A 19,111-nucleotide genomic window follows, 5' to 3' on the forward strand; every position below is an offset into this window, starting at 1 on the left:
TTTATTTTCTGAAAATAGTATCCCAATTTTCAGAACGCCGGATTGATATAAGCCAAAAAGCACTACCACTATTTCTTCCCCGTCTGCCCCCCTCCGATCTTGCCCTCACCCCGACCTACCCTCAGAGAAGGGAGAACAAAAAGAAAGTTCAGAGAGGGGTTTGGCTGGAAGCCAGACCACAAGGTCACCCAATGTCTTGGTGCAGAGATCACTTCAGGGCCAGGGAATTGCTGACACCCAAATCAATAAGGAACACAGTGAGGCTCAATAGTATGTACTTCATTGTAGGAAGGTCTGCAGAATCCTATTAGAAGATGTTCACATGTTATGGTATAGGGGTCATTAGTGGTGAATACTGTTCTTGCTGTCATAACTCAGCCTATAAAACTCAATATTAATTGTCCTCAAAGCATGCCCTAAAATACATTTCACAAGAAGCTGTCCACACTGGCCAAAGTTTTAGACTTATTGCTCTCAAATCTGGTTTGCTGGCCCACAAGTGCTCATTTACAAAGATTCACCCTGTGCTCAGGGACAGCAACATGCACCTCTAGCTCCCTTCTAAATTGTCCTGCCTGCCCCTCCCTCCCTCCTAAACTGAACACTAGAGAAAATCTGTCCTTTTTGTCTTTAAATTCTGCAGCACTGAGTCTCTGCCACATAATTGGTCTTCTGTAACCATTTGGGAAATTAAAGTGAATTAAGTCCTGAAGGTACATAATTTGTTCCAGATTTTCTGGAACACTCCTGGTTTCAAATCTTCACTTGTCCCCAGAAACATTCAAGCGTACTTGTGCTTTTCTAACTGCATGTCCTGGTTTTGTTTTTTATTGGTGTTTGTTCATTTTCCCCTTGTTTTGTGTTTTTAACAGTGGACCTTCATTGCAGAAGGCTGAGTTAATGGCATGCTAACAGTCATCATGGGTCCCAACCCCTAATTTTCTTTTCTGTAAAATATGACAGAGGAGGTACAGCCAATCATGAGAAAATAAATTAATTTGGTTTTATTTCTTTTTCCTTTGGATGTCTGCAGTCAGGGAAGAGGGGAGAAAAGGCCATATTGCTGATTCTAGGCTCTACGTTATCCTTTCCAGAAGATGAGATAAAGGCTAGAAGGCAGACTACACAGGGCGGGAGAGTGCTTGCTCGAAACCATCTCTGTTATATATCTACTTACAAGAGATTTATTTTCAACAAGTAAGGTTTTTTTTTTGACACACAAAAAAAATAAAGATTTCAAACTTAGACATTGGCATGAGGCACTGATAATACAAAGTCAGTTCCATTCTTAAATGAGTTGACAGTAAGGAAATACAAGATTTCTGTGAAAGCAGGAAAAGCAAGGACACTATGAAGCAAAAGGGCAGGTGGGCCTAGATATTCAGAGGACACAGCCTCAGCTGGGCAAGTAAGGCTCAAGTTGCCTGTTGGCTTCCCCTTCCTCCTTGCCCACTCCAGGCTGACTGGAGTTCTCCAAAGACATCATATTCTTCCAATGATTTCTGCTCCCTGGAGCAAACTTGAAAGACCTTCCTGCTCTTTCTCCATCTGGCCACTGAAATCATCCTGGAAAAATCAGGAATGCCATTCCTTGGGAAGCCCGTCCCCCTGCCTCCCTCCCCAGGACTATCAGAGAGATTCAGTTGGTCTTCTCCATTAAAGTCAATCTGTTGGTCCTAGATGGTCAATCCAGTTCCATAGGTCCAAACAACTGGTTCCTTCAGTAGATGCTTATTGTGGTCTCACAAAGCACCAGCCAATGTGCTAAACCATGGGAATGAAAATGTGAACAAGATCCAGTACAAGAACCCAAGGTGTTAACAGGTTGATAGCAGAGATGGATACAAGCAGTGGAATCAGCGAACCTCCAAGTGCTCGAGCAGAAAGCAACTGCAAGTGCTTTAGGTGCAGCAAGGAGAAAGCACAAAATCTAATCCCAGTGTTTTATAAACAGGTGAGGGAAAGGAAAGAGGAGGCTACAGTGTGCATAACACCAAAATGGCCCATTTCTACTCTGAGTGCAGTTATGTACAGTAATCCTGAGTTTTTGCTAATACTGTGCAGTTGAAATAACACAAGCCCTGAATGAAGGCAGACCTGGGTACGAATCCAAGCTGTGTTGCTTAGTAGCTGTGTGGTGCTGGGTCAGGTACTCCACCTCTGCAGTCCCTTCAAGGGTAAGAAGGACTTTTAGGACCTAACACGTTACACAGGGTTGTTGTCTAGATGTAGAGGCCCTAACACTGTATCCAGAATATGACACATTCTCAGTTAATCTCTTTCCCCTCTTTTTCCTCTTTTTCCCCTCTATGCTCCATGCCATCATTAAGTGCTCACTATGTGTGTAAGAAAACCTACTATTATATAATATATTAAAGCTGAAAATATGCAATTTCATGACACCTGTGGCTAAATAAAGGGGTTATCTCAGGAGTTAACAGAACCTTACAGAATTCGGCAGTATGGTCAAGACCAGAGCCTTTAATGCCAATCCTATGAACCTTGACCCGAGTGTCATGGTGTATAGTATATGTGATGCCCAGCCATTCACCTCACTCATAATTTGTCCTCTTCCAGAATCTTTTTACAGAAAAGGCACCTGGCAACGTGAAATGCCTTGCTAAGGATAATATAACTTGAGCTAAATCATGAGCCAGGAATATTTGATTTTTACTCTCAAATTTGTTCAAGATCGATTGCCTCTTTAGCCAATAAATATTACATTTAACAGCTAACTCCAAAGCCATGCTGACCTCCTGAGGCTGATCAGACTGTCCTGGGCCTAGCTGAGGTGGCCTCACTGAGGCCAGTCCCACTGAGCAGCAGCCTTTGTTCCTCCCTCCCTCCTGGTAGAGGCAAGCTGTGTCCTTCTCTGAATCACCTGGACAAATTTTAAATCTCTGTGGTTCAAAGACATTCACTGTGTGTTCTGACATTTTTCATGTGGTGCCTCAAAAGCCTTGGCTTCTGCAGGCACAGCATGTATCGCTCCCTGCCAAAGTAGGACACCTTTTCTCTTCCACTTCTGTCATGCTGCTACACAGCAGCAAGTCAACTGCACTGAGGCTCTGAACTCACACTGGTTTTGCATCTTTTTCTCCTGTGTGTAATGCCCAAATCGATAGTCCTGCAAATCCTCATGGATTCTGCCTCTGTGAGTTCCACAGAGTAAAAGAGCTTCATTCTATATTGAAACCTGTTCTTGCATCTTCTTGAATTCCTCCTCCTCAAATGACAAAAACCAGAGCTGCCTCTTCTGGGGCTTTAGCTCTGAGGGGCCCCACTTCAGATGGAGGGTTATGACAGACTAATGGCTATTTGCTATTGCTTATGTTACTCTAGCTTGACTAATGACAGAAAAGGGTGATGTTAAAGACAGTTAACACTTACTGCACCTTTACTAGGTGCAAGTCAACCTTCCCTCTGATTTCTGATCATCCTCTCTCCGCCACTTCACAGTCATTCACAAGCTGAAACACTTTCAACACTGTTATGGACTGAACAGTGAAGCCCCCAATTCGTGTGTTGAAACTGTACCTCTCTCTATGTGAGCATACCTGGAGACAGAGCCCATAAGGAGGTCATTAAGGTTAAATAGGTCCAGGAGGGTAGGGACCTAATCCAATATGATTGATGTCTTTATAAGAAGGGGAAGGACACCAGTGATGCTCACCCAGAGGAAAGGTCAAGGAAAGAGACCTCAGACAAAAACAAACTCACCAACACTAAGATCTCAGACTTACAGGCTCCAAAATTGTGAGAAAATAAGTTTTGGGTGCTTAAGCCCCCCAATCTGTGCTCTTCTGTTAGGTCAGCCCTGGAAAACAATACCACGTTCTACAAGCAAACGTCAGGTCTTCCCCCCTCCCCCCACCAAAAAAAAGTGTCATGTGTTGAAATATTTCTTAACCAGTTAGCATGTATAAAACCAGGCTACTGTTTTTATTAGATTTGTGTGTATGTGTGTGTGTGTGTGTGTGTGAGAGAGAGAGAGAGAGAGAGAGAGAGAGAGAGGGAGAGAGAGAGAGAGACAGACTACGGAAAGGTTTGAGTGTTATGCCCCTAACTCATTTTTCTCACAAGCCCTCTATTATTTTATTTTGTTTCATTATGCAATTTTGCACAGTATGACCATTTTCTGAGGAAGGGACATCCTATTACAACAAAAACGACTGTGCTGCCACTAAGAGGTAAGCTACTTAGAGACACCAAAGATGAAGCATAAAACATAATGAATCCACTTTCTCCAGGACTCTAAAGAGGCAGCTTTGATAAAAGCGTAACTAGAGAAGTGCAGGTGGGAGCACACAGCTCTATATGTACATGTTTGTGGGGACACATATATGACACTATGTAAGTTAAAAATATTCAAGTATTGACAATCATTATTATCCAAAGTACAGGTATGAAGACATGAAAAAAAATTCTAGTATTTATTTCTGGGTAGTAGGCTGTGGAGTAAATTCACCCCATTATTTTTTGGGAACATTATACATGCTTTTATACATCCTTTATAACCAAAATCAATTATAATGATTTGCATGACTGTTTTAAAACAAAAACAAATAACTTTTAAAGTAAATTAAACACAAAAGAAAAATGGAAAACAGGTTCCCAAAAATGACAGCTGAGTGTTAATAGAGAACATTAGGGCTTAATAAGTTTGGTTATTCCTGTATACATTTTCTCTTCTTTATCACCATCAAACTCCATGTTGGACAAAATTATTGGAAAATTATTAAATGAAAAAGGTCTTAGAAATTTAGTATCTAAAAAAAAAAAACAAAAACAAAAACAAAAAAACAACAACTGAACAGTCAAATGTGAGCACAGCACAAAAGTACAAAGTATACAGCCAGCTTGACCAAGGTATGGCCTGTCTGATATTTTTAGAAAAAATCTGTTTTCCTTAATTAGCCAGTACACATGAATGAGAGGCCTAGCCATATGCCAACCAAGAATGTGAGAGCCTTGATCTAAATGGAAAACCTGAGTTCCCTGGCCACAGATGGTAGGTCTAGAATAGAAAGAGGAGCCAAACTTCAAAAGCCTATTTGAGGCAAGAGTAGACTGTCCGCAGTCCAGTTCATCAGTCTTTAGAACTTCTGTCAAGAAGATGCTACTGCCTTGAAGATACTCATAGCTTCAGTGAGCACAATGTATCTGCACACTCTCCAGGAAGCACACCCTAGGAGTGCTGAAGACTGCCACACCATTCCAGATCTCTCCTAATGTTTCTATTACACAATGGCACTCTGAGAAGTAGCTGACTATGCCTGGCACAGTAAGAATATGTTCTTTTTCTTGGAATGCTGAAAGAATCACCAAGAGCATTGTACTTCCAAGGTGGAGCTCAGCAAACTATGGCTTTCAGGACAAATCCAACCATACATTGGTTTCTGTATGGCCCACAAATTAAGATGAGATTTTATATTTCTTAATGGTTGAAATTTTAAAAACAATAAATACTTCTATGACACACAAATGATGCATTCAAATTTCAGTATCCATAAATAATGTTTTCTTGGAACTCAGCCACACACATTTGCATTGTCCCTGGCTGCTTTTGTGCTGCAAAAGCAGAACTGTAATTGCAACCAAGTCAATTATGGTCTAAAATAATTTACTTTTTGACCATTTAGAAAGTTTGCTGACCTCTACCCCAAAGTTAAAACCGACCTGAATACAACTCACAAACTTAAAAGTGCTTAAAATAACAGACTTGAATGCTAAGACATTTGCTGAGCAATAAGTAGGCCTCTGTGTGCTTTGGATGACAGCAGGTGTTCACCAATCTAGGGACTGTTTTTGCATCAATGGGCAAACGTCCACTCCCATCACCATGACAGCAATAGCACAGCTCAACACTGAATTTTTCAAGAACTAAGACATGGTTCTCCTATTTTCTGATTTTTTTTCCAGACATAGGAACAGCATCTAAACATGCTGATCACATACCCTGATACTGAAATAAGGAAAATTCCATTGTTCTGGAAGATAATACGTCCTCAAATATTGCATTGATCTTCAGGAGAATTTTGGCAGTGAATTTTGTAAAAGATGAATTTTGTAAAACATAAAATAATCAAAAATAATCAAAACTGAGTTTCCTCTCTGGCAAAACTTTATCCATCCTGAGTATAAAAGGTATGAAAACAGTTTACAAACATTAAGTTAGTGTTTGTACAAACAGGTGGCTGGGTATGGACGCTTGGTGAAGATGTTCTCCACATAATTTCCTCTGATCAAGAACTGAGCTGAAATCAAGGATTTGAGAGATTCAATTGCTGGTTTCCTGCACAATCCCACTCTGATTCCTCTACCCAATCATCAGGCTCCACTTCCTTTCTGAGGTCACAAGACAGCAGATGACTTACCTAAGTAAAAAACGCTCTTTGTATTCACAGAGCCTGTAGAGGTGGCTTGAGGGCAACTGTCTCAAGTGAGAACTGATAAACTGTCCTGAATTCAGTGGTATCGTAAATTTGACAACTATAAGACTTCTGTGCAGAATTAAGATTTCAAAAGGTTTTGCCACTGTACAGAGTGTTCAAACACAGAAGCATATGGGGTAGTTTTAATCCACATAAACTCTAAAATGGAATGCCTGAAGAAAGGGGATCTTGGGCCCTCATCTTACACAACATAAGGCACTATCACTTCTGTACCATATGGAGAAAACTTCAGTTCACATGAATCAGTGCTAATCTGTGACATGTGAATATTCCTTACCCTACACTTTAAGGTTATCATATGGGGAGTCATACTTCCAGGCACCTGGAGACTGTTTAAGTGAAAGCCATATATAATATTTAACTCCCTGACATGTGCTATTAAATGTGCTACATGATATTCAAAAACAATGAGTCAAGGAAACCATTCATTCTAACATCTCTGCCTCTTCCTGCTTCATCCTGCAGATATATATATATATATATATATATTTCAGATACAGCTTATTTTATATGGTCCTGAATAACAAAACCTAGAGCTCTGATGCAGCTGTTGGAGAAGTATGGCAAAGCTGCAGCATGATCCCAACCAGCACTGGCTTCTATCAGAATCACTTTCTCCAAAAATGTCTCACATGACATCTCATTGTCATAAATACTTCACTCTCTCTTGAAAATCTCTATTGCAGTTGCCAATAAGGATTTAAATGCTGCTGGAAGAAAGAGTCATCAAAAGTGACACAACTTTGACACAAGTGAGAGGGAAAGAAATCACAGCCATGTTTCTGTGCATTACTCACCAAATGTTGCTCTTCATTAGATGGGTGTGCCCAGCGCTGGGCGTGTTGGCAGATGCATACCAGCACTGTCTGGCATGCCTACGGGTGCTATTATACACTGATGAGCGATGAAACACAATTTCCTTGAAGGGACTCTTTATAGGTTGGTACTGTAGTTATAATCCCTAAATTTTCTGCTTTCTAGTTTGATTTTTAGTATTTCTAAATAGCAGGCATCTCTCTTTTTAACAAGCAATATGTGATAGATGCACTTGGAACATTTATTTAAACAAACAAATAAATAAACAAACAAAAAAATCCGAAAATGTCCAGACCCTCATCTGCATCATCTTACTGAATCAGACGCCCTGGGGTGGAACTTGCATGTGAATTTTGAAAAATTCACTGATTATGAAATACTTTCCTGGTTAAGAACAACCATTCTAGATTTTTTTATAGACAAATGACTATGTCACATACATGTGCCTACACAGACTGATGTAATTCTACTTTGTCCCTTGTGGTATTTTTCTAAATGTTCTCCTTTGCAATCCAATTCTTTAATCTGAATTTGTTTGTTTGTTTGTTGCTCTGGTATTTGTTTTTGAGACAGGGTCTTGCTGTTACCCAGGTTGGTCCTGAACTCATGTGTTCAAGTGATCCTCTCACCTCAGCTTCCTGAATCACCAGGACTATACAGCACCACACCCAGCTCTTTCCTTTGAATTTCTTCTTTTAAATTGCCAAAGAGCTTTTCAGAGTCAGGAAATTGGCCTATAAAACTTTTATGCTAAGTCGGTGTATTGGCACTGTTCAGTGTTGAGACCAAGTGGCAACTGAGATCAGCAACTCCCTCCAGAACAATTCCATTTTAACATTCAGTCATTTAATAAATATGTATTCAGTAGAGTGTGTGTGTGATGGTAAAGGTGAAGAAAAAAGGAGGAGGAACGAGGCATGGCCATTGTGCTCTTCAGTGAACACTTATGATAAAACTGACAGCAATGAAGCCAGGTTAAGAAGAGTTAAGTAATCACATAATTGCATATGATTCAATATTAAAGCATTACTTGCAATAAGTGCTCATAGGAGTCAGGAGAACTATTACTTACTCTAGACCCAGCAGTCAGGCCACCCTTCAGAAAGGGCCTGACGATTGAGAAATGGGTAGGGGATAAATGGGTGGGGCAGAGGAAGTGGGTGCTCTATGCTAGGAACAGTGCAAACGGAGGCAGGAGTGAACGCACCACGTATAGTGAAAACACAGCCCTCTGGAAGAAGAGGTCACTGGAGTGATTAACCTCAAACATACAAAGACCAGAATCTGATTATCAGCTAAGGAACCCAATATTTATCCTAGAGTTATAAGATAATCATCAAGGTTTTAAAATAGCAGAACATGGGGATAGTAGTATTTTAGGACACTATGGGTGGAGGGTAACAAACAAATGCCTATGAGTCTGAGGGATAATGAGGAAACCCATGGGTGCCATCAGGATCTGTGCTACAGTGGTGGATTTACAAAGCATTAATGGAACTCGGTGGCAGGTTGATTTCGGTTTCCAGCCTGTTATTATGAAACACAGGCATACAGACAATGCAAGAAGAATAGAAATATATCAGAGTTGCAGAATGATGCCTTAGAAGAAACATCTTCCCTGAACACGTGGCTCTGGAAGAAGATGGTTAAAGTAAATAATTTCTACACAGAGAATAGAAGGTAGAGTAAGAAACACAAATGAGGCTGAATGTAGAGAAGCAGCACATCAAAGACCACAGGAGAAAAACAGACTAATTCAAACAAGAGTCCTTGAAAAGAGAAGAATCTTCTAGCAACCCAGAAGCCAAAGAAAAAGAAAATGACAGAAGAAGAGCTCATCAATACCATCTCATGTAACACAGCAATCAAAGGCCACTGGCGTTGACCAAGTAATCCCAGCAACCCCCACATGTCTCCAAACCATAGTACTTTTTTTTTTTAATCTTCATTATTGAATGTTGATACCAATCACTTAACACACATATAAAATTATTGTTAATTTTTAATTTTTTTTAATTTGTAGATGGACATGATCTTTTTATTTATTTTTATGTGGTGTTTAGGATTGAACCAGTGCCTCACACATGTGAGGCAGGTGCTCTACCACTGAGCTATTGCCCTGGTCCCATATATAATTATTTTTAAATATCTATCATCAACTCATAAGATTTTGGTCTTATCTTTTTGACACAGAGATAATAAACTTCTCAGGGGAATAGATCACAGTGTGCACTTCACATACTGCCTCCTCCCTACCATTGTGCCTCCACATTACCATGCCTCTAGCAATCATTTTGAAATATTTTTAATTGAATGTGACTATGACTGTCCTTTTGATTGGGATACATCGGTCAGGAACAGTTACAGTCAGGAAAGAGACACAGACATGAGACCACTGTTGGCCTTTCCTGCTCAAATGTGGTCCACTGGACCAGCATCATCAGCATCAACTGCAAACTGGTTATAAATTCAGAATCTCAGTTGCCATTCCAGACCAAGTAAATCAGAATCTAACAAGATCCCCAGATGACTGGTGCCTATGTACACTCATATTTGGGGAAAAAAAAAAATACCTGCTATAAAGACAGCATAGAAGGGGTAGGACTAAGTTACCGAAGAAGTTAATTGGAGGACGAGAAGCGGGCCCATGACTTTAAGCATGTAGGTATATACCAAGGCCTGACTTCACTGCTCCTCAGACCCATGGCTCAATGAGGAAGCCCAGGCCTTTGACATACACAGCAGGACCAGGTCAGGAAGCTAATCCAGCTTTTGATCATGAGCCCAGATGCATAAATCCTTCCATAAATTACTGCTCAGTTTAATTATGGGAAGGGTTTTGCTGATTGCATCAGCTTGGTTGTTTTTCTATATTTTATAAATATTCTGACCTCTAAACATCCTATTTAGGATCTACGTATTTACCCAGGCTTAGAAATTCTGATTCTCATTAATTCTCCTATAATGTTAAGTTTCCCTCTAAATCTTAGATTGCAGTTGCTAAAATACTTTTTATGCTCTCAACCTAAAAATGCAACTCTCACCCCAAATGGAAAGGGTCTAAAATTAAGAGACTTATCCTGACAGCTCTATTGCTAAATGAACAGGTATCAGGAAAAAGCTCCCTAAAGAAAGAATCGTTGGACAAAGGAATAGTCATATTCTAAAAGGTGAAGGCCAAATGGGGTGCTAGCTTCCAAGGCAGTTTCCCATTATGGGGGATGTGCTCAATGCTTCAGTATTTCTTCCTCTGATTTTTCCTAAGTATACTGAATATCACCATGTGAAGATATCACTATGCTAGAAGAGTTCTATGTGGTCTTATTATTTCTAACAGCTCTGACACATAATTTATACACCATGAAGTTCACATTTCAGAAATGGATGAGATTCTCATTCTGTCCCCTACCTTCGAGCAATGCTTCATTAAACTCACCCAGGAACAGAACATAGCCATTTCTTGAAATCTTCAGCAATGTAGGACATTGTTATAACCCTCTGATAATGAATTCTAATATCTCAGTTTTTATCAGTGGAAACATGTCTTGAACAAATCCCTTCTTTAAAATTCAAACTCTCAGCTTCCATAAAAGTAATGACTTGTAATACAATATTTTAAAGATGTCTGGTTTAAAATACCATGGTAGGCCCTTGCAATCTAAATTATTTTGCAGGAACTCCATTAGGAAGTGAACTTATTTACTGTGTTCCAAGCAGAAATCTCAAATCATACAAGCAAGTGTCCCCCATTTTTTCTGAACTACTTTCCACCAGATGCTAAGGGCTGCTGGATCCTGCATGTATCTGTTATTCTTTACCTGTAGGATAGTATGAAGACAGAGGCAGGTTTCTCTTTCAAGGAAAAAAAAAAAAAGCTACTCACATGCTCTCACAGAATCTCGTCAGGGTGCTGGGTTTCTCCTGATTGCGCCGCTGTCGAAACCAGCGCTGAATGCTTCGCACATCCCAGTCCAGTTGCTTGGAGAGGCCCTCCAGTCTCTTCTCATCAGGATGCTATAAAACAAATTGCCAGAAAAATTATTTTCAATACACTTTCACTTTCACCTTAAAACAGATCTGACCTTGTGCATGTTTGGGTTTTTGATTGTTTCCCTGTTTATACCTGCTACTGAGATTTCTGTATTTACCACTGAGCATCTAGGCCTTCCATTAGCAGAATGAATAGAAATAACCACAAGGTTACTCATTATGAAATAAGATGGGAAAATATCAATCTTTTTCTGATGCTTGCACTTCTCCTTATCAGCAATGCACTTTGTTAGAGGCATCTCAGACTGGATGAACAGCCAACCGACTAAGTCCGCTCCATCAGCCTTCAAGGAAAGGGAGTCCAGTGCAGAACTTGCCAAGAGGCACCATTTGAAAATTTCACTTTCTTGGGGGCTGGGGGGAAAGTTGTGCATACCTATTGCATATCTGGATAATGTAGGACAAACAAAAAGCACAGAAGAAAAAATCCCAAAATGCCTACTGTCCCATTTCTACTATCAAACATGTTCTCCCTCCCCACTCCGTCCCCATTCTTCACACATTCCTCTTTAATTCATTTTCTTGGTCATTCCTTTTGACCACGAATCCCACATCAAGTCTTTTTCTAATACTATGCATTACCTGAAGAAATAAAGTAGGTGGAGAGGACACAGCTGGCCCTGAAATGACAGGTATATAGGTTCAATTCCTCAACTCCATTCACTTCTCTGAGCTTCTGTTTCCTCATCTATAGAAGTAAGGGTTGAGGACAGGGGCTATAGCTCAGTGGTACAACACTTGCCTAGCATGCACAAGTCCCTGGATTCAATCCCTGGCACTGTTAATAATAATTAATAATAATAATAATAATAATAATAATAATAATAACTTATCAACCTAAATGTGATTATGGTAAGAACTAAATGTGAAAATGTTTATAAAATTAGTTTTTTCTTTTTTCTCATCCTCTTCAGTGTTAGAGAACAATCTGCCAACAATCATGTGAGTGTGCCCTGTTATTCAACAAAAGAAGGCCAAGTGAGTTCTATTTCTCTATTCTATTTTTGCTTTGATATTCATGGTCAGAGAAAATAAACAAAAGGAGAGGAGGAGCCAGGTGTAGTGGAGGACGCCTGTAATCCCTGCAGCTTGGAAGGCTGAGACAGGAGAATCGCAAGTTCAAAACCAGCCTCAGCAATGGAGAGGTGCTAAACAACTCAGTGTGACCTTGTCTCTAAATCAAATACAAAATATGGCTGGAGAGGTGGCTCAGTGGTTAAGTGCCCCTGAGTTTATTCCCCAGTACAAAAAAAAAAGGGCAGGGAGAGGCAGGATGGCCACCCCTCAAGTTTTATGTGTGTAATATACACATAACACCTTTTTTTCTCATGATTGGCATTTTTAAAATTTTTTTACTTATTTTATATTTATATATGACAGCAGAATGCATTACAATTCTTATTACATATATAGAGCACAGTTTTTCATATCTCTGGTTGTATACATAGTATATTCACACCAATTTGTGTCTTCATACCTGTACTTTGGATAGTAATGATCATCACATTCCACCTCTGCCCCATCTAGAGTTCGTCTATTCCTCCCATGCTTCTGCTCCCTATCCCACTATGAATCAGCCTCCTTAAGTTAAAGAAAACATTCAGCATTTGTTTTTTGGGGATTGGCTAACTTCACTTAGCATTATCTTCTCTAACTCCATCCATTTACCTGCAAATCCCATGATTTTATTCTCTTTTATTGCTGAGTAATATTCCATTGTGTATATATATGCCACATTTTTTTTTATCCATTCATCTATTGAAGTGCATCTAGATTGGCTTCACAGTTTAGCTATTGTGAATTGTGCTGCTATAAACATTGATGTGGCTGTGCTCCTGTAGTATGGTGTTAAAATCATATGATCATCTCAATAGACACAGAAAAATCATTTGACAAAATACAGCACTCCTTTATGTTCAAAACACATAACATCTTTCTAAAAGCATCTCAAGCAACTCAAGGGGTTTGTTTACCCCACAAAGTTAACCTATTGAAACCCTAATCTCCAATATGATGGTATTAAGAAGTGGAGCCTTTGAACGATTAGTACACTTAAAAGAAAAGACACCAGAGTGCTTACCCACGTCCCACGTGCATGTGCTCGCTCTCTCTCTCTCTCTCTCTCTCTCTCTTTATCTCTCTCTCTCTCTCTCTCTCTGTCCCTTCCTCCCCCTCCTCCCCTGGCCTCCCAACTCTTGCTATTTGAGGAAGCGGGCTTTCATCAAGAACTGGACCATGCTGTCACCCAGAGCTCAGACCTCCATTCTCCAGAGCTGTGAGGAATAAATAAATGTTGCTTAAGCCATCTAGTCTGTGGTATTCTGTTGTGGCCTCGTGAACTGATTAAAGTAGTCAAGACACCCAGAAAACACACCTAGTGGACTCAGTGTACAAAATATGCTGACCTGTGCCTATAAATGTTATTTGCCAACTTTCCACTGGCATGTGCCTGAGCCCTTTCTCATAGTAATGACACCACCCACATTCTCATGTCTCCCCTAATCAAAAATATTGAAGGAAAAAGAAAAAAAATGCCTACAACACACCTTGGCTATAACATTTCCCTAAATAAACTAATTTTTAATTCCAATTTATTTTCTAATTTATTAATTGAAACAATATTCCTATGGCTCACAAATTTTAAATTGTCCAAAGTTTTACCTTTGTTCCTGTTCTTTAAATCTCTCCTTTCCCTTCTTTAAAAGGCAACCACAGTTATTAAATCAGTTTCTTTCCAGTTATTTTACATAAGTAAAAGCAAAATTGAATGTGCCTGGTCACACAAATGGTCACACTGTGGACTGTGTTCTAGACTTCGTGATATTTCCATATCAGTGTACAGAAATGCTCTTATTGTTTTGTAGAATGGTAGAGATGTACTATAATTACTTACCCATTCTGCTGTGAACAGACATTTAAGTAGCATCCAAACTTCTGCTACAAACAATGCTAAGGTAAATAAGCTTGCCATGAGTCATTTTGTACAGGTTTATCTGTGGGATCTCTTCCTCAAAGTGAAAGTTGTTTATCAAACGCGTCTGTGTTTTAGTATCTTATCTCCCTATTAATAAAGTACTTTCACTGGAGATTTTATCAACTTATACTCTCACAAGCAGGAGTATCTATTTCCTAAGTCTCTTTAAGAGAACAAGATGTCAAGCTTCTTTATTTTTTCAGCCTGATATATTAAAAATAGTATCTTGGTATAGTTTTGATTTTTCCCCCTTTTATGAGATAAGCATCTTTTCATACATTTAAAAAATCACCTGCATTTCACTTTTTCCTAAAGAGTATGGTCATGTCTTATTGCTTAATTTTTTTTTAATCTGTTGGGATTTTCTTCATTGATTTGTAGGATTTCTTCATTTATTAGGGTGGTTGCACTCTTTTCTGTACTATAAGTTGCATGGTTTTTTTTTAACCATTATGTCATTTGTGTTTTAAAATTTGCTGATGTGCTGTTTGCTTGTTTTTTATTTGTAGATGGTTGCTAAATGCAATAGTTTCTAAATTCCAAATGTTATTAAAACTCTCCCACGTTTTCATCTAATACACTCAAGGTTTTGATGCATTGACATTTTTACTGCATTTAGAAGATATGCTGCCATTAAGTGTGAGTTATAAATAGAACTTTATTTCTTTCCAAATGGCCACCCTAAATCCCAATATCATCACTCCTCTTTTCCCCACAGAATAACCAATCTACTCCTTCACTGTCTATGTGCCAGTCATATACAGTCAGTTTTCTCAGAAGTCTTTGTTTATTTTTCTGTGTGAGTTTTAGAATTAACTTGTCCATTCTCAAAATGAACAAGTGGTCAAACAAACAAACTTGTTTGTATTTTAAATAAGATCATACCAATTTCTTAAATTAACATAGGGTGAAATAACATTATCATTCAATTTGTTTTTTGTGTCCATCAAGAATGTTTGAAACTTTCCTCATACAAGTCTTACACATACTTTGTTCTTTATTCCTGTGGATTTTTTTTTTTTTTTTGCTTGTTTCTATTGTAAATAAGTTGCTTTCTTATAACCTTTTAACTGTTTCTTGTTTGCATGTATATGAGAGCTACTGGATTTTGGTTACTGATTTTGTATTAAAATTTCATATTTTTTTGTGATACTTTTGCATTGGATACAATCACATAATAGTCCATTACTGGAATATAAGATCCATATTCAAAGAAACATTTCAGTATCTTTTTTCATCAAGACCTAGTTCATAGTGGAACTCAATGAATACATCTTCAAATAGCAATAGTTTCGCCTCCTTCTTCCTAATTTTCAGGAACATTTTTCTTTCTCTTACCTATGTGCTAGTTCAATGTAAAATGTGGCACAACACAGAACAATAGTTATAAGAGGCACTCCTATCTGTTCCGGACGTTAGTGGAAATACTTTAGTTTTCTGTTAAGCAAGAGGCCAGAATGGGGACTGAGATACAAATATATTTACATGTAAAGCACCTGTCCCTAGTCACATAATTTTATTTTAATCAAAAATATGTTAGGACTCAGTAACCATGCAGCATCATGTATTTTGTTTTTGATCCTCAGATGTTTGTTTGTTTACTGTGCTGGGGACCAAACCCAGGACAAGCACTATAACAATTTACCTGCAATCCAGCCCACCTTAGATGTACTAATACGGTGAATTACATAGGTTATTTTTAAAATATCCAATACAGGGAAGGCCTTGCAATCCTAGAACAAACTCTATTTGGTGATGGCAAATAATTCTTTTAATGCGATACCATCATTCAGCTTTCCTCATTGAAAACTAGATTCTGTTTGCTAATCTTTTATTTTAAAATGTTCATCAATATTAGTGAGTAAGATTGGTGTCTATTATTTTGGTGGGGAGGGCTGCTGAGAATTTTGTCAGGCTTTGAAATGAATGTTTTATTGCCACATCAAAGAGACTTGGATGACTTTTCAAATTTTCTGTGCTATGATAGAGTTTAAGAGAATTTTAAACAGCTTTGAAGATGTTAGAATTCTTTTGCAAGACAGATATGCTAGTTTGCTTGACCCCAGTAACCATTTCACCATGTATATCAAATATATATGTGTTGTATAGGAACATATTTTGATATGCATATTGCATGCCTTTAATATATACAATTCAAAAAAGGGAAAAGGCAAATATAATTTCTGATACATTAGGGTGTGAATTTAGGCATTAACCTATATTAGCAATGCTAATCATCTGAGCAATAAAAAAAAAAAAAACATGCCCATATGTTCAATACCTGTTTTGTGAGAATGAGAAAAAAAGAATAAAAAAGAGAATTATTTTTTTGTTAGATCATCTGAGCTGGCTACATTTTTGCAGTTTTGTTTTTTAAGTACACAGAGAAAATTATGATTTTTCTAGAATAATTATTTCGTCATGAGAAGAATTTTTATTCTTGGTTTAAGTAAATCAGTTGATGGACTGTGAGGCCAATGTCTGACATGGAGCATGCAGGTGAAAGGGTACAGTAAGCAGGGTGAAGGGCAAGGCCACTCCCAGCAAACTCCTGCCCCCACCCCCCACCCCAGCTCCTTATATCTTATTTTTAATGTGAGAATAATTTCTTTTTTTTTTCAAGTTTTCCCATTTTGTTTGTCCCTCAATTTTTCTCTGCTTCTGTTGGTTATCAATTATTATATCACTATTTGTGCATGCTTAGTCTTTTTTCTTTATGGGACTGATTTTCTATTATAAAAAACTAAACCAGTGAAGTGCTTTCAGATTAAAATTTCTTAATTCTATTGTTTTGCTAACTCATTAATTTTGGCTTTTACTTTTATTGTCTCTGCCTTTTGCTTATCTCCATTTATTTTGTTGTTCTTTTTCTAATGTTTAAAGTGGCAATTTTTTCATATATTCATGAGTTTCAGCTGAGCACTGTTTGGCATGGCACAAATAAGAACTGCTTTCATTATTTGTTTATGAAATATTCTGGAATTTTGTTTTTAATCAAGAGTTGATTAAGATAGCACTCAGAGGAGCTGGGCTTGTAGCTCAGTGGTAGAGTACTTGCTGAGCATGTGTGAGGCATTGAGTTTGATCCTCAGCACCACATAAAATTTAAAAATAAAATAAAATAAAGGGTTTTTTAAATTTTAATTTGTCATATGTGACAACAGAATGCATTACAATTCATATTACACATATAGAGCACAATTTTTCATATCTCTGATTGTATACAAAGTAAAGTCACATCCTTTGTGTCTTCATAGATGTACTTAGGGGAATAATGACCATTGCATTCCACCATCTTTCCTCCCCCTATACTCCCTCCCTTACCATCCCTCCCCTTTTCCCCTTTGCCCCAGCTAATGTTTATTTAATCCTCCCACCCACCCTCCATCTGCAGCATATTATGGATCAGCATCCTTATATCAGAGAAATTATTCACTTTGGTTTTTTGGGATTGGCTAACTTAGCATTATATTCTTCAGCTCCATCCATTTACCTACAAATGCCATGATTTTATTCTCTTTTAATGCTGAATAGTATTCCATTGTGTATATATACCACAGTTTCTTTATCCATTCATCTACTGAAGGGCATCTAGGTTGGCTCCACAGTTTAGCTATTGTGAATTGTGCTGCACTCAGATATAGCACTCAGATATTCCTGAGAGCAAGACACCTTTTTATTTTTTTTCTGTTTTTATTATTCTAATATTATTAATTTATGCCTAATTTTTAAACCTTATTATAGACTTGTAACATAACTCACAATTTTGGGAAGTATTTGGTAGGCACTTGAAAAGAAAGTATAGTCTCCAGGACACAAAATTCTAAATTTACCCCTAGATTTTCTTTATTTATTATACTCAAAGGAACTTCTATATTCTATTTTATATTTTGTTCACAGGATCTATCTGTCATGACCCAGAGGTAAATTAAAATTTCTTGGTATTGTATTTGTTTCTTCTATAATCCCTTTTTATGAAAATATAGGTACACTACTTAATGCATATAAAATATTTGTAACTCTTGTATTTTCATTATGAATTGTATCCTCTGGCAATAAAAAGACAACTCTTTATTTCATTTAATGCTTTTAGAAACCCTACTTCCTTTATTATTTACATTTGCCTGGACATAATCACCTCACTTTTATTTTTAACATTTTAAATTTCTTTGCCTTAAGGCATCTCAAAGTTACATACTTTGTTTGTAACTCTACTCGTTGGCAAATGCTGCCATAACAAGGTACAGTACCAAAAATTGAGTAGCATAGATGATAGAAATTTATTGTCTTGGGGTTGCAGAGGTTAGAAGGCCAAGATCAAGGTGCCTGCTGGGTTTGTTCCTGCTGAGGCCACAGGGAAGAATCTGTTCAAGGTCTCTCTCCTGGGCAAGTAGATTGCTATCTTCTCCCTGTGTGTCTTCAATCATCCCCCTCCTGCCTGTCTCTGTTCAAATTCCCCCCCTCTTTTTTTTTATTAATAAGGACCCCAGTCATACTGGATTAAGACCCACCCTATTAACCCCACTGTAACTTAATTATCTTTGTAAATATCTTTCTCCAAATAAGGTTCCATTCTAAGGTACAGGAAGTTAGGACTTCAACGTATGAAATTGAGGGGCAGAGCATAATTCAACCCCTATCATAACCTAACCCTGAATTATACTTTTACTAGATGAACTAAACCCATTTGTATGCACTGATGTGACTGATAAAGTTTTTTTTTTATAGTTCTCTACTTTCATTATGTTCTGCTTTCTATTTTCACAATTAAAAAAAATATATTTTACTACTTAGTTTGCTTTATTTTTCTTTCCTT

At 37.9% G+C, this 19,111-nt stretch overlaps 1 protein-coding gene across 1 annotated transcript in view; it reads right to left on the bottom strand.

Annotated features, from left to right (window-relative positions):
- Positions 1-19,111, bottom strand: part of Cers6 (ceramide synthase 6) — a 281,399-nt gene that overhangs the window by 173,340 nt on the left and 88,948 nt on the right. The window contains exon 3 of the mRNA XM_076866208.2: positions 11,155-11,285. Within this exon, the coding sequence (XP_076722323.1) occupies positions 11,155-11,285 (131 nt within the window). The remainder of the gene's footprint in view (positions 1-11,154; positions 11,286-19,111) is intronic.

This window comes from Callospermophilus lateralis, chromosome 9, assembly GCF_048772815.1.
Source record: "Callospermophilus lateralis isolate mCalLat2 chromosome 9, mCalLat2.hap1, whole genome shotgun sequence".
Classification (NCBI taxonomy): Eukaryota; Metazoa; Chordata; class Mammalia; order Rodentia; family Sciuridae; genus Callospermophilus; species Callospermophilus lateralis.